This window comes from Pongo pygmaeus, chromosome 21, assembly GCF_028885625.2.
Source record: "Pongo pygmaeus isolate AG05252 chromosome 21, NHGRI_mPonPyg2-v2.0_pri, whole genome shotgun sequence".
Lineage (NCBI taxonomy): Eukaryota > Metazoa > Chordata > Mammalia > Primates > Hominidae > Pongo > Pongo pygmaeus.
In genome coordinates, this window is record NC_072394.2 from 11,001,486 (window position 1) to 11,015,569 (window position 14,084).

Genomic DNA, 14,084 nt, shown 5'->3' on the forward strand with positions numbered 1-14,084 from the left:
AAAATGATTAATAGTGTCAAATCTACCCATCTGTCCATCCACCCAGCCACTGTTCTTCTCTTCCCTTTTCTTCTTTTTCTTTCTTATTTTTTTAAGCAAAGCAATAAGGGCACAGTGGAAAAATAAGAGGTTGGAGGAAGGATAGAAGTGAAAGAGCAATTAAGAGAGAAAAGGAGGAAAGGACTATTATAAATACATAACTACCACATGATGATTTATTTTTAAACATGTACTTTTAAAAAATAGATTTTACTTCTTAGTTTTAGAGGTTGTTAGAAAAACTGAGTGTAGTATACAAATTTCCCATAGAACACTTAACCCCCCAGATATGCAGAGCCTCCCCTGCTATCAAAATCCCACACCAGAGTGGCATATTTGTTAGGACTGATGAATCTACATTGAGGCATCATTATCACCCAAAGTCTATAACTTACATTAGGGTTCACTCTTGTTGTACTTTCTATGGGGTTTGAAAAATGTATAATGACACGTATCTACCATTATATATCATACAGAGTAGCTTTACTGCCTTAAAAATCCTTTATTCTCTGCCTATTCATCTCTCCCCTCCCTCAAATCCCTGGCAACCACTGATCCTTTTATTGTCTTATTAGTTGTGCCTTTTCCAAAATGCCATATAGTTAGAATCATACACCATATAATCTTTTCAAATTGTCTTCTTCTACTTAGTAATATGCATTCAATGTTCTGCCAAAATCTCTTCATGGCTTGAAAGCTCATTTCTTTTTAGTGCTACATAACATTCTATTGTTTGGATGTACCACAGTTTATTTATCCATTTACCTACTAAAGGATATCTAAGTTATATCCACACTTGGGCAATTATGATTAACACTACTATAAACATTTATGTGCAGATTTTTGAGAGGGCACATTTCAACTTCTTTGGGTCAATGCCAAGGAGTGAGAGGGCTGGATCATACGGTAAGAGTATGTTTAATTTTGTAAGAAATCGCGAAAACCGTGCAAAGTGGCTATATTATTTTTCACTCTCACCAGCAATGAATGACAGTTCTTATTGCACACCCTCACCAGCATTTGGTGCTGTTTATGTTCCAACTTTTGGCCATTCTATTAGGTGTATGGTGGTATCTTGTTTTCATTTCCAATTTCCTAATGACATAAGTTATTGAGCCTCTTTTCATATGCTTATTTGCCATCTGTATATCTTCTTTGGTGAGATGTCTGTTCAAGTCTTTTGCCCATTTTTTTCTTTTTTTTTTGAGACAGAGTCTCGCTCTGTTGCCCAGGCTGGAGTGCAGTGGTGCTATCTTGGATCACTGCAACCTCCTGGGTTCAAGCGACTCTCCTGCCTCAGCCTCCCGAGTAGCTGGGATTACAGGTGTGCACCACCATACCCGGCTAATTTTTGTATTTTTAGTAGAGATGGGGTTTCACCATGTTGGCCAGGCTGGTCTCAAACTCCTGACCTCATGTGATCTGCCTGCCTCGGCCTCTTAAAGTGTTGGGATTACAGGCATGAGCCACCATGCTCAGCCTCTTTTGCCTATTTTTAATGAGGTTGTTTGTGTTCTTATTGTTGAGTTTTAAGAGTTCTTTGTATACTTGGAATTACACCCCTTTATCAGACATGCCTATTGCAAATATTTTTTTCCAGTCTGTAGATTCCCTTATCCTCCTGACAGTGTCTTTTGCAGAGCAGAAGTTTTAAACTTTAGTGAAGTCTATCTTATTTATTTTATGAATCATGTCACTGGTGTTGTATCTAAAAAGTTATTTCCACATCCAAAGTCATCTAGGTTTTCTCCTATGTCATCTCCTAGGAATTTTATAGTTTTGTGTTTTACTTCTAGGCCTATAATCCAGTTTAGTTTTTGTGAATGGCATAAGGTCTGTGTCTAGACTGGTTTTTTTGCATGTGGATATCCAATTGTTCCATTTATTGAAAAGACTATTTGTTGAAAAGACTATCTCTACTTCATTTTATTACCTTTGCTCCTTTGCAAAAGATAATTAATTATATCTATTTCTGGGCTCTCTGTTCTGTTCCATTATCTGTCTATTCTTTCACCAGTACAACACTGTCTTGATTACTGCAGCTTTATGTTAAGTATTGGAGTTTGGTAGTGTCAGTCTTCCTAATTTGATTGGGAGTGAGTTGAATCTATAGACCAACTTGTAAAGAACTGACATCTTAACAGTGTTGAGTCTTCCTACCTATGAACATGGAATACCTCTTCATTAGTTTGTCTTTGATTTCTTTCATCAGAATTTTGTAGTTTTACTCATATAGAGCTTGTACATATTTTGTTAGATTTATAAACAAGTATTTAGTTTTGGGGGATGCTAAAGTAAATGGTATTGTGTTATTAACTTCCAATTCCATTTGCTTGTTGCTGGTATATAGAATAGCTATTGATGTTTATATATTAACCTTGTATTCTACAACCTTGCTACAATCATGTATCAATTCCAGGAGTTTTTTTCTTTGTTAATTCTTTCAGATTATCTACATAAACAATCATGTCATCTGTGAATAACACAGTTTTATGTCTTACTTTCCAATCAGTATATATTTTTTCTTGTCTTATTGCATAAGCTAGGATTTTAAATGTTTATTTGTAAAATTATACTGTAAGTCACTACAACACAACTGCAAAGTAGCAACAGCTTAAAAAAACAATAATCATTTCTAGTGTTTGCTATGTATCAGGAACCTATCCAAATATTTTATATGAATTATTTCATTAACCATCACAACTATATAAGATGGGTAGCATTATTTCCATTTTATGGGTAATAAAACTGATTCACAGAGAAGTAACTTGTCCAAGATTACTCAGTCATTAAGTAGCAGAGCAGTAATTCACAACCAGATCTAACGGTTCTATAGTGTATGCTTTTAACTTTATCGTGCATCAACTGACGACATATTACAGACTATATTTTCTATTAGGTACTTTTTACATACCATTCTCATTTGATCCTCTCAACAATCCTGAAAATTAGTTGTTCTTATCCTTGTTTTGCACTAAGAAGAATGATGCTCAGAGGGGTTAAATAACTTGTCCAGTGGCATTTTGCAATGTGGTAGAGCAAGCACTCAAACCCATGTTTACAAATGTGCTCTCATTTTGAATTTTTTTGTATTTTTTTTTGTCAGAATATCTGCTATTTGCTGTTCAACACGGTTTTAACTGGACACTGAACAAATATTTACTGAGGACCTATTAAGGGGCAGATACTGTTCTAGGTGAATGAAGCATCTGGAATCCTGTCTTCACAAACTTAGCCTCTCATAAAACATAAAATACTTTGTAACAAAACCAACCAATCAACAAGCAAAAAACTTTCCAACAACTGCTAAATGCTGTGACCAAGAAATAACAGGGGAATCTGGTGGACAGCATTAGGGCCAGGACTGCTTCTACTTGGTGGGCAGGGCAGGCCTCTCTGAGGAGAATACATCTGAGCTGAGGGAAGGATTCCAAGCCCTGAGATGTTTTGGCTGACTTAAAACACGATCAATAAAGAAATGAAGATCCTGATTTCCAGCTTAGAGTTTAAACTGGGAGCCCAAAGATGGAGAAAAACTTTCTGCTTATAGTGTGCTTTGACTCCCTGAGTGGTTAGCCATCATCTCAATACTGAATGTCATTTGGGGAATAAGAAGGAGAAAAATGGCAGAGCACAACTGTTTGATGACAGTGTAGGGAGTCCTCCCTTTTCTCCCCTAGACTTCCATCTGAGTTAGAAGTTGTTATTATTCTTGAAAATAGTTGTCTTAATTTTGCTTTCCTCTTACACCAATGACTGCTCATGAAAACCAAAGTGAGATTTTTCCCACTTACCCTCCAATTGGAGACTCTCGCTCACTGGTGCATTCATAAAGCACTAACACATATACATAGGATTTCTGTTGTATAAAATGATTTGACAGGCAATGAGCCTCAGGATTGCAGCATCTTCAGCTTCTCTGACTCCAAGAGCCACCAACATGGAAAAGCCCCCACACTCCAGTTCAATTTCCTTGAATACTCCAATAGCCACTAAACATAACACCTTTAAAAAATGCTTTGCTGCTGATGATAGTGGTAATGGACTAATAACAGAAAACAGCTCCTGCTAATGTAAATAATCAGATAACCAGATGAAAAAAATAAAAACCTAAATGAGGAAGAAAACAGTTTTTCCTATGAGGTATTTATTTAATCTCTGTGTTGGATAATGGTTCTATTATTATATGTTTTTTAAGATCAGCAGAGAATAGATGAAAAGAACATTAAATGTAGAACTGCCTAATATCTTTCCAATAGGTAAATGACTGAGAAAATTCAGAAATTCTAGGATTTTTACTTCTTGATATTTACTTTGAAACCAAAAAGGCTCAATCTATAAAATGTCTAAACCAAATAATTCTATTACTGAAAATTCGAGGTTTGAGAGTAAAATAAAACTAAAGTAGAATGAGAAAGTGTTTTTAGTCAGGAAAAACTAGGCTGTGTGTTGCAGGCACCATAAGCCAGAAAGGTGACTCCTGGCCATGGAGTAGTGGTGGTGGTGGTGATATATCAATACTGACAGCCATTACTAATACCTGTATTTGGCAGATAAGTCATTTGAACTACCGAGACTTTATTTTGGAAACAGTTCTTCATTTAGTTAACATCTTCCATTAGACAGGACAATGCCTATAAACTCTGGGCATCCCTTTACTGCGAGAAAAATAAAAGAAAAGCAGTTAGGAACCAGCCTGGCATTCTCACAGCTAAGCTGTAGTGTTCTCCCGTGGACCACAAACAATTTCAAAGAATATCAACGCCAGACAAGGTTACTCTGTGACCATGAAGGATCAAGCCCAAAAACTAAAAATAAAAAAAAAAAAAGACCACTCCATAATAGTGTCAGATCAAAGACAAAAACATGAACATTGTGATCAAATATAATCAAATATTTCCTTTTCTGGGCAAATATAGTGCTTTTTATCAACCATACTTTTTATTGATATGCTATAGTTGTACATATTTTGGGGCTATAAGTGATGTTGATACCTGTACAAAATGTGTAATTTCAGGGTAACTGGAATATCCATCAACTCATTTTTCTTTACTTTGTGTTAGAAACATTGCAATTCATACCTTCTAGCTGTTTTGAAATATACAATAAGTGATAATTAACTATAATAGCCACACTGTGTTATCAAATACTAGAACTTATTCCTTCTAATTGTATTTTTGTACCCATTAACCAACTTCTCTTCACCCACCTTCATCCCCTTCTCAGTCTCTGGTAACCACCATTCTACTCTCTATCCCCATGAGATCCACTTTTTTTGCTCCCACATATGAGTGAGAACATGCAACATTTGTCTTTCTGTTCCTGGCTTATTGCATTTAACATAATGACCCCCAGTTTCATTCATATTGCTGCAAATTCCTTTTAAGGCTGAATAATATTCCATTGTGTATATATACTATATTTTCTTTATCCATTCACCCATTAATGGATGCTTAGGTTGATTCCATATCTTGGCTTATCAATCATGTTTTAAACCTCACTCTGTTCTTCCTGCTTTCTGGATAAGAATTATTAATACACTCAATCAGAGAATTGCCCCCAGCATCCAATCCAGAACAAAGCCCTGCTTTCCTGCATTCTTCCCCAAATTACCTAATACAAGTCCAAATTCTTAATAACTTCCTTTTAATACCTTCTTACTGAGAAGCTTGCGTGGTTCCTGTGGTTCACATGGTTCTTCCTTGTTGTGGTAAATCAATACATCTAACATTGCTTTAAAAATAGATGTATTCCTGGGATTTTTTGGCTGAAACTCATTGATACTTATCTATTTCTTTCACAGGCAGAAGTCCAGGGCATACACCAAGTCAGCCGGGGACTTCACAGTGGGCAGTCTTGCAGTCAGTGACCTGGTAGACATGCCAAGAGAACTAAGCAGCTGTAAATAACAAGGTGTCAATCTGGAAGAATCATTCATAATGATCCTATGCCTCTAATCTTTAACATTTTGGACAACAGCTCCACCATGATTAAATCTTTCAGAAAGTCATTTTTATTTTTCAGATTACAATCTTACAGGTTGAAAGACAGGCTGGTATTACAGCAAGAGTTCCGGTATCTTCCAGGAATCATCAAGAATAAGAATAGTGACACGATTTTAGTGTCTCTGCTGTCATTGACTTTTCAAGTAAATGTAACAAACTGAGATACTACTATTGTTACATTTCATGATTGCTGGGGAGTGGTGCTCTTTCGCCTTCCCTTGGCTCTTAAAACAGCTCTGAAATGCACCATAAGGCTCCATCATTTTCCTTGTCATCATTATCACCATCACCACCACCACAATCATCTCTATCATCACGGGACCCACAAACATTTTTGAGTGTTTTTCTTTGTACCAGATTCCATGTTGTATATGCAATCACATTTAATTCTCAGTACAACTCTAGGAAAATGGTATTATTATCCTCATTGTTCAGAGAAGGAAACTGAAACAGTGACATTAAATAATTCCAAAGGAGCAGAATCAGTACTCAAAACTGGGATGATCTGCTCCAAGGTCCACACTCCTAGCTATCACATTTCTTTTGATCTATCTTAATGCTCAAGCTAAAGAGATGAAAATGGGGACAGAAGAGGTAGATTTCAGCTGCTGGCTGCTCCAGTTTTCTAGGCAGTTTTGAAGAAAATTTCCTAGGATGTCTCACCTTCTTACTTCCAAAAGCGATTGTATTATTCTGGAAAGTTTTGTGGTTTTAGAGGATTTCATTTTTTTCATTAATTATAGTTACTCCTTGAAATGACAGATTATTAAAATGATTAATAGAAATATTTCCAAGTAGATAATAATGTTCTCTGAAATTAATAACCCAAAATGCACCTTTCATCAATGAACAAAAATAAAACAGAAAACTCATTAACTTGGGGCTAATTTGGGCAGATTTTCTGCTAATTCAGTGAAGGTGAAGCATGTGTGAAGTATAATGGGAGATTAGGAATTGAATTAGACATCAATTCTGCCAACTTCAAGTATTGAAGAGCACAACAGGGAAGATGTGAGACATAAACATAGCTTTTGATACATGCAAAAAGTGACAGGAGTCTTAGAGAAGTAGAGGTGAGGTTTCATGAATGTTCCAAAGCAGTGCTACTCAAAGTGTGGTCCATGTTTCAGACACTTCTACTGCAATTTAACTAATTTTATGTCTGTTGAATCTACATATAATAAAGAAAAGAATTGTGCTTCTATTTTGTATGTCCTTTTTATTTATTTTTTCTTGTAATTAATTGTCATTCATTGTGCAAAAGTACTGATAAGTGATGGAATTAAGTAACTGGTCCTTTACCACTGGCAGTTTGAGAGATAGAATATTCTAGAACCATATGGTTCAGCTTCAGATGTTTCAGGCCCGTGGTTAAGAAATACTATATACCACATTTATTAGAACTCAATTTGATATCCATTTGGATATACATATTTATATACTATGTATGTGTGTATACTATATATGTATATTTTATATAATATGTACAACATTTAAAGCCATAAAAATGTCTTTAAAGATATTCTAAGCTTATATTTTTCAGTATTTCACATAAAATATCCTTTTTTATACTTTAATGAATTTGACATACTCTCTGCACAAGAACAATGTGACATCTCATAAATAAACAAAGCTGTAAGCAACAGAGATTCAGAACCTTTTATTACTCACAAAGTGAATATTTGAAGTCAATAATCACAATAAACATCTTTCCTTAAACAACGAAAATAAGATTATAAATAAAAGCCATCGATACTGCCATGGTTAGTTAAGAGATGAGGAAAGGGGCCTGTGTTATTAACTAGTTTCTTCAGTTCTAGAACACTGCTTGGCACAGAGTAGGTGCTCAATAATTGCTGAATAACAGGAATGGCATTTAAGAATAAATAATTAGACAGTGGATCTTAGTTAACACTGTAGTGATAACACTGGAAGGTGACTTTTTTCAACAGCAATGGCCTTTCTTTACAGGAAGAACCAACTCCATTCCAAACTTAGAGTATGCTGATTAAAAGAAGGGGTTTGTTCTAAAAGACAACTGAGTATGAACTGTGGCTTTGCCACTTACTACCTTTGTGACCCTCTTTCTCCTCCCCAAGACATAGGCCTTCACCTGTAAGATGAAGATAATGGCAGAACTCACCAAGTTGGTTGTGAGGAATGTATGACAGGATATCATAAGCATTTTCCACTCATGCTTGGCCTTAATAAACAGCAAGCAAATGTGGGAAAGCAGGCACTATGTGAAGCATATGAAATTGCTGATACTCCACCATTTCTGGTCTACAACACAATGGCAGTTTCTAATGGCTTGATCTAAGCTACGCTATCTCACTGAAAATACATTAAGAAGTACCTTTTGCTCAAACCAACACATCAGAGACTAGGTACATTCTTTTCCTGTTACCTCCACTGCTCTATCTGCCAACACATGTCTCCCAGGCAGTTGTCAGGGCTACCAGAAGGAATGTCTGGAGCCTGGGAAGCATGTCACATATGAGGAGTGTTGTTAGCAGAAGCCTCTGACTGACTGAGGGCAGAGTCTGCCCACAACATGCACAGTTACACTGAACTGGTTGAGCTGGGCCAGGATGGCAGTGTAGGGAGATCTACCCACATTAGAAATCTTCAAAGATTCTACAGTTCTTTTTGAACAAAAATGCTGGGAGCATTTGAGCATGAGATGTAAAGCAATTATTAACCAGATTCTGAAAAAACTGGCTCCAGCTACAAACCAAAGTTGGCTAGGTATCAGTGGAGCAGATAGAAGTTTGGCAATGAGATGAGCCCTTATGACCCAATTTATACTCCTCTACTTACTATCTTACCATCATCACGTTCTTACTCTTGCCTTTATGTGGCACAATATGTTAAATGTTACAATTTCCAGCCCCTACACTATTACCACCCACCACCAGACACATAACCAATGATCCTTGCTCCAAGGTAAAAAAAATTAATCTCCAAAACATCTGACAACAGTGAGAAATTTCTGTTCCTATCCATCATTTCTAAAAATAAATATTTTAACAGACTTAATTTTTATAACTTGAGAGTGCCAAAATGGTGTTTATGTCTTTAACAGGAAAACATTTTATACTTTTTGCTAATAAACTCAAACACAAGGTCCAAATCTTAGAAATATCTTAATGGAAGATCAAAACACAATTGAATGCCTACTTAAAACACCACTTTATACAGCTATATCACGGTGAGGTTCAGAAAGTTGCATTTCTGGATACGAATAATCAGTTGGATAACTTCTTTTAAGCAGACATCACATTTATCAGCTAGTGCAGATGTGTCCTACTTGAATCCATATGTGTTTATGTATTTATATATATGACTAGGTAAAGTTTCATATAGGAATTTGAACATACACACTTAGAGGAAAGGAAATATCTCATTTGTCTTTGTATTCTATGTAACACTTACCACTGTCTCCAGCATGTAGTAAGGAATTAAATGAATGTTTGTTGAATTAAATGGGAAGTTCAGGGAAAATAACTACGTTGATTTTCATATGATTTTCATATGAAAATAGTCACAGGGAATTAACTCGAGAATCTCAGATTAACTTTCTATTAAAGTGAAGGTTACTTACACTTGCTCCTTGAAAAGAAGATAATATTCTAAGATTTAACAGTCAACATTAGGTGAAATGCATTAAATTTCAAAAGTAAGTGCTTATTTCCGTAAAGTGTGGAAGCTGTTGTCTAAAGGATAATGCCACAGATAAATAACAGTCACAGCCAAGGGAAGGAAGGGTTCCTTGCCTAGGCAGAGACATTAACATAAAACTCTGCTCATCAACAGCTGATGGTTTAGAAGGGTTCAGTGATGAAGCAGCAGATGCCAAAAGGACAAACATAGGTTCCACCTGAAAGCATTAACAATGAAAGAGTGCCCTGAACTTTGCTCTAACTCAGGAAGTTGGAATGGAAAACCAAGGGTACCCAGTGCTGTGCTCACAAATGCATGGCACACAAAATGCCCAATCTGTCACGGCACAGCTGTGCACCATGTGAGTTTAACCAGAGCCCTGAGTAGCCAGGGATGACAACAATCTATTTTCTGTCGGCATATAAAAACAAGTTTATAAACCATCATTCTCCATGTTTCCATGAAAGGCAGGTCTAGTTAATGAAGGCAGGGAAGAGTTAGGTAAAGAAAATCATCCCTAGTTCTACTGTTATTTTTTAATTTTTTTGTATGATACAATCAAACCTTTGAGAAAACTTGATCAAGCAGACTCACCACAATAATCTTTTCCTTGAACACAAATTCTTCAGTTGGGTATCAGGATCATGCCATTCTAGGCTGAATTACTTCTTCCCGAAACTCCTCTTTTCTCAGAGTGGTTCTATATTCAATATCTCAAAACTCTAAAATGCTCCTCATAGACAACAACCTCCCAGTCTTAAATTTCTCCTTTGCTCCCACTTCTCTCCTTCTGCTCTCACAGGAACCTCCAGCCTCTAGATATTTCCCTAATCCTTGTTCAGTGGCATTAAGTGCATGCCATGGGCAGTCAATTTTAACTGGCTGTCACCAGCAATGAGAATACCTTTTTATAGAGCACTTCACAATCCAGAAAGGGCTCTTCTCAGGACTTTCCTTATTTGACTTTATTTCCAGTAGGTCTTACTATTATTACTCTTAAAGAAGTAGCAAAGGGCCGGGCGCGGTGGCTCACGCCTGTGATCCTAGCACATTGAGAGGTGGAGGTGGGAGGATGGCTTGAGGTCAAGAGTTTGAGACCAGCTTGGCCAAAATGGTGAAACCCCGTCTCTACTAAAAATATAAAAATTAGCTGGGCATGGTGGCGCACACCTGTAATCCCAGCTACTCAGAGGCTGAGGCAGGAGAATCGCTTGAATCTGAGGGGTGGAGGTTGCAGTGAGCCGAGATCGCGCCACTGAACTCCAGCCTAGGCAACAGAGCGAGATTCCATCTCAAACAAAACAAAAACAAAAACAAAACAAAAACAAATACAAATGAAGTAGCAAGGGGAACTCTGAGAGTCTCCCTGAAAGCTTGCTAACACTAGGTCATCATCAGTTATTTGCACTTCCATCCCTTGTCTGCCTCAATGGTTCACAATGGCAAGAGAGTGGCCAACAAGCAAGGACTGGCCATGATCATGCTTTCCCCATTCTTAAAGAAAACAACTGGTCCCTGCCTTGGTGAAAAGACTCAGCCTCATTAGCATCTCCAACCAAATAAGCAACTATATCCCAAAAAAGAAATACAAACTAGATAAAGCAGTCAACAATGTGCATTGGCAGTGAGGCAGTCAGAAAAACAACACTTGTGTTAAACCAGAGTTCTACATGTAGTTGGCTTGGAAGATTAAGTTAAAATAAGTCAAATGAAACCTACCCATGACTAAAATAGGTATGTGTCTTTTTGCTTCCAACTCTCTTGAAAAAGCAACAATGATGTAATACTATAAATCTTCAGTTAATTAATTCCAAGTTTTTGCAGCAAGCTTTGTACTCTCATCCTGTATCACATACCATCTGTCTATGGTGAATATTTAGTTCTCACTCACATCCTGCTTCCTAACCCTTAGAATAAATGCATCTTCTTAAAAATAAGAAAAATGTTCCACTAGACCAGAGGAAGATAAGGACTTGTATTTTAAACAAGCTGATATCATAGCTTCATAATCTACTGCTGCCATCTCCTGTGTTAATGAGGCAGCACCTTCACACTTGTGAAGAAATATAATAGTATTTAACAGAAACAATTTTTACCGGTCAGATGGTACATTTTCTACATACACAGAGGAAAAACAGCTTAATTCTGTTACCTCTAAGTGACTTCGTCTCTCAGCAATCACACGTTCATCCTTATTTCCAAATAGTTTCTTTGGAGGAAATTCAAGGGCAGCAAGCTGAAATAGACATTTTAAAAGACATGCATTAATAGCGTACCTGTTAATTGCTGGGCTATTATTTATCTATTATTTGAAATCTCTTCCATGGGGTGAAAAGAGGCTGAAAGTTTAAAGATGGTGGGTCCTGCCTTGCTTTATCACCAGCTGTGTGATCTTCAACAGATAAAGCAACCTTGGGTCAGATTCCCCAATGGTCAAATGAGAAGACAGGACAATGGGAACTCCATGGAAGAATGAATCTCATTCTCAACATTCTGTCTCAGATGACATATCAGACTCTGTGCCAGGTGGTATTTTATACTTCTTGTTTTTTTAAAACATATGTTTGTTCTTCTTCCAGTCCCTCCCTTTTTTTTTTTTTTTTACTAGAATCCAATTAGTTTCGTGTTGAGATAAGAATTTGAAAATTCAACCTACATACTACCTGAACATTTTATAAAATCATTTTCAGACTATTGCTAAGGTTCTCTAAATATTCAGTATTGCCTTTTCAGTTACCACTGTGAATGAAGACTGCCCATGTGAAAAGAGGACTTCTCTTTCCATCTTTACACCTTGTTTCCTAAAAGTGAAGGTTCAGATTTAGTTTAGCCTGATCTTAGCATTTCATAGTATTTCTCTTATGCTTTTCTTCTTGAATGTACAAAAATTATAAACAATAAGTTCTACTACAGATTCCCAGGCAAGATAGGATTCTATAATCTGGTGAGAATCCAACTAGCCAGTGTTGCCTTGGCTGAATAAATGCTAAGTAGCAATAATTGCTGCAGTTGTGGAATTCACTATTTCCTTCCTTTCTCAATTTGTCAGGACCGGACAAATTGAAGCCAACGAAGCATTACCAAGAAAAAATGAGCATTTCTCCCACAATGTAGGGCACAATATGTCACAAAATTCCAATTTTATGCCTATGCAAATAACTTTATGCCTATGCAAATCACTAAGTTGATTTAAATTTATATTGCCACAGTGGTAGTCAAAAATTAAAGACTAGCATCTGTATATATAATACTTTTAAAACATAGTATTAAAGTATAATATACATGCAGAAAAGTGCACATATCGCAAGGGAAGAACCGGATGTATTTTCAAAATCTGAACACACTGTGTAACCAGCACTCGGATCAAGAAACAGAACACTGCCAGCACCCCCAGAACTGCCCTTGCTCCCTTCCAGGCACTCCCTCTCACCCCTACAAAAGTTAATGCAGGCCTGACACTATGACAATAGCATTGCTTGGTTTTTCCTACTTTTGAACTTCATGCAAAAGATGTCATACAGTATGAACTCTTTTGTGTCTACCTCCTTTTGTTCAGCATCATGTTTGTGAGATCCAACCATGTTGTTATGCATAGCAATAGTTTGCTCATTTTCATTGTGATACAGTATTCTACCACGTGAACATTCAATAATGTATTTGTTCATTATCTTGCTGTTGGGCTTTTTGTTAGTTTCCAGTTTTTGGTTACTAGAATTGTGCTGCTATGATCACTTTCCTGTAGATCTTCTGATAAACATACGTACATATTTCTGATGGTCATACTCTTACGTGTTGGAAATGCTGGGTTATAGAGTGTGTGTGTGTTCAGCTGTATTTGAAACTATCAAATGGTTTCCAAAACAGTTTTAGTAACTGACACTCCTATCAGAAGTGACTGAGAGATGTGGTTGCTCCAGATCTTCACCAGCACTTGGTACTGTGGTCATCCTTCTTAGCAATGCTGATGGGTCATGCTTACTGTGGTTCATATTTGCATTTCTCTGATAACTGATGTTGTCAAACATCTCTTCACCTGCTCATTGACGTCTGGTTAGTCATTTTTAGGAAGTGTCTGTTCAACTCTTTTGTCCATTTTTAAATTCGTTGTCTGCCTTTTCCTTAAGTAAGAATAATTCTCCATTTTCACTCTCTTAAAGGTGTCTTTGATGACTTTATAGCCTGTCTTAAAAGTTGATTGAAGTTGGGCAGATGTTTGTCTCATTCCCCCTAGTGTTCTTTCTACCAAAGCAGAGAAACCTTGGAGTGAGTTGAAGGTAACACCAAGGGATGGGTTTCCCCATCTCTGTTTCTCACCAGTGTTTAGTTGGCTGACATCCAACTTTAAAATCAGTTCAAGGTAAAGTGAAAGACCATGGG

The 14,084-nt window shown here is 36.8% G+C and overlaps 1 protein-coding gene across 9 annotated transcripts in view; it reads right to left on the bottom strand.

The window, feature by feature from the left end:
- Window positions 1–14,084, bottom strand: part of KIF16B (kinesin family member 16B) — a 299,792-nt gene that overhangs the window by 31,101 nt on the left and 254,607 nt on the right. For all 9 annotated transcript variants that reach the window (XM_054467129.2, XM_054467128.2, XM_063659361.1 and 6 more), the window contains one exon: window positions 11,860–11,943. In XM_054467129.2, coding sequence (XP_054323104.1) covers window positions 11,860–11,943 — 84 coding nt within the window. The remainder of the gene's footprint in view (window positions 1–11,859; window positions 11,944–14,084) is intronic.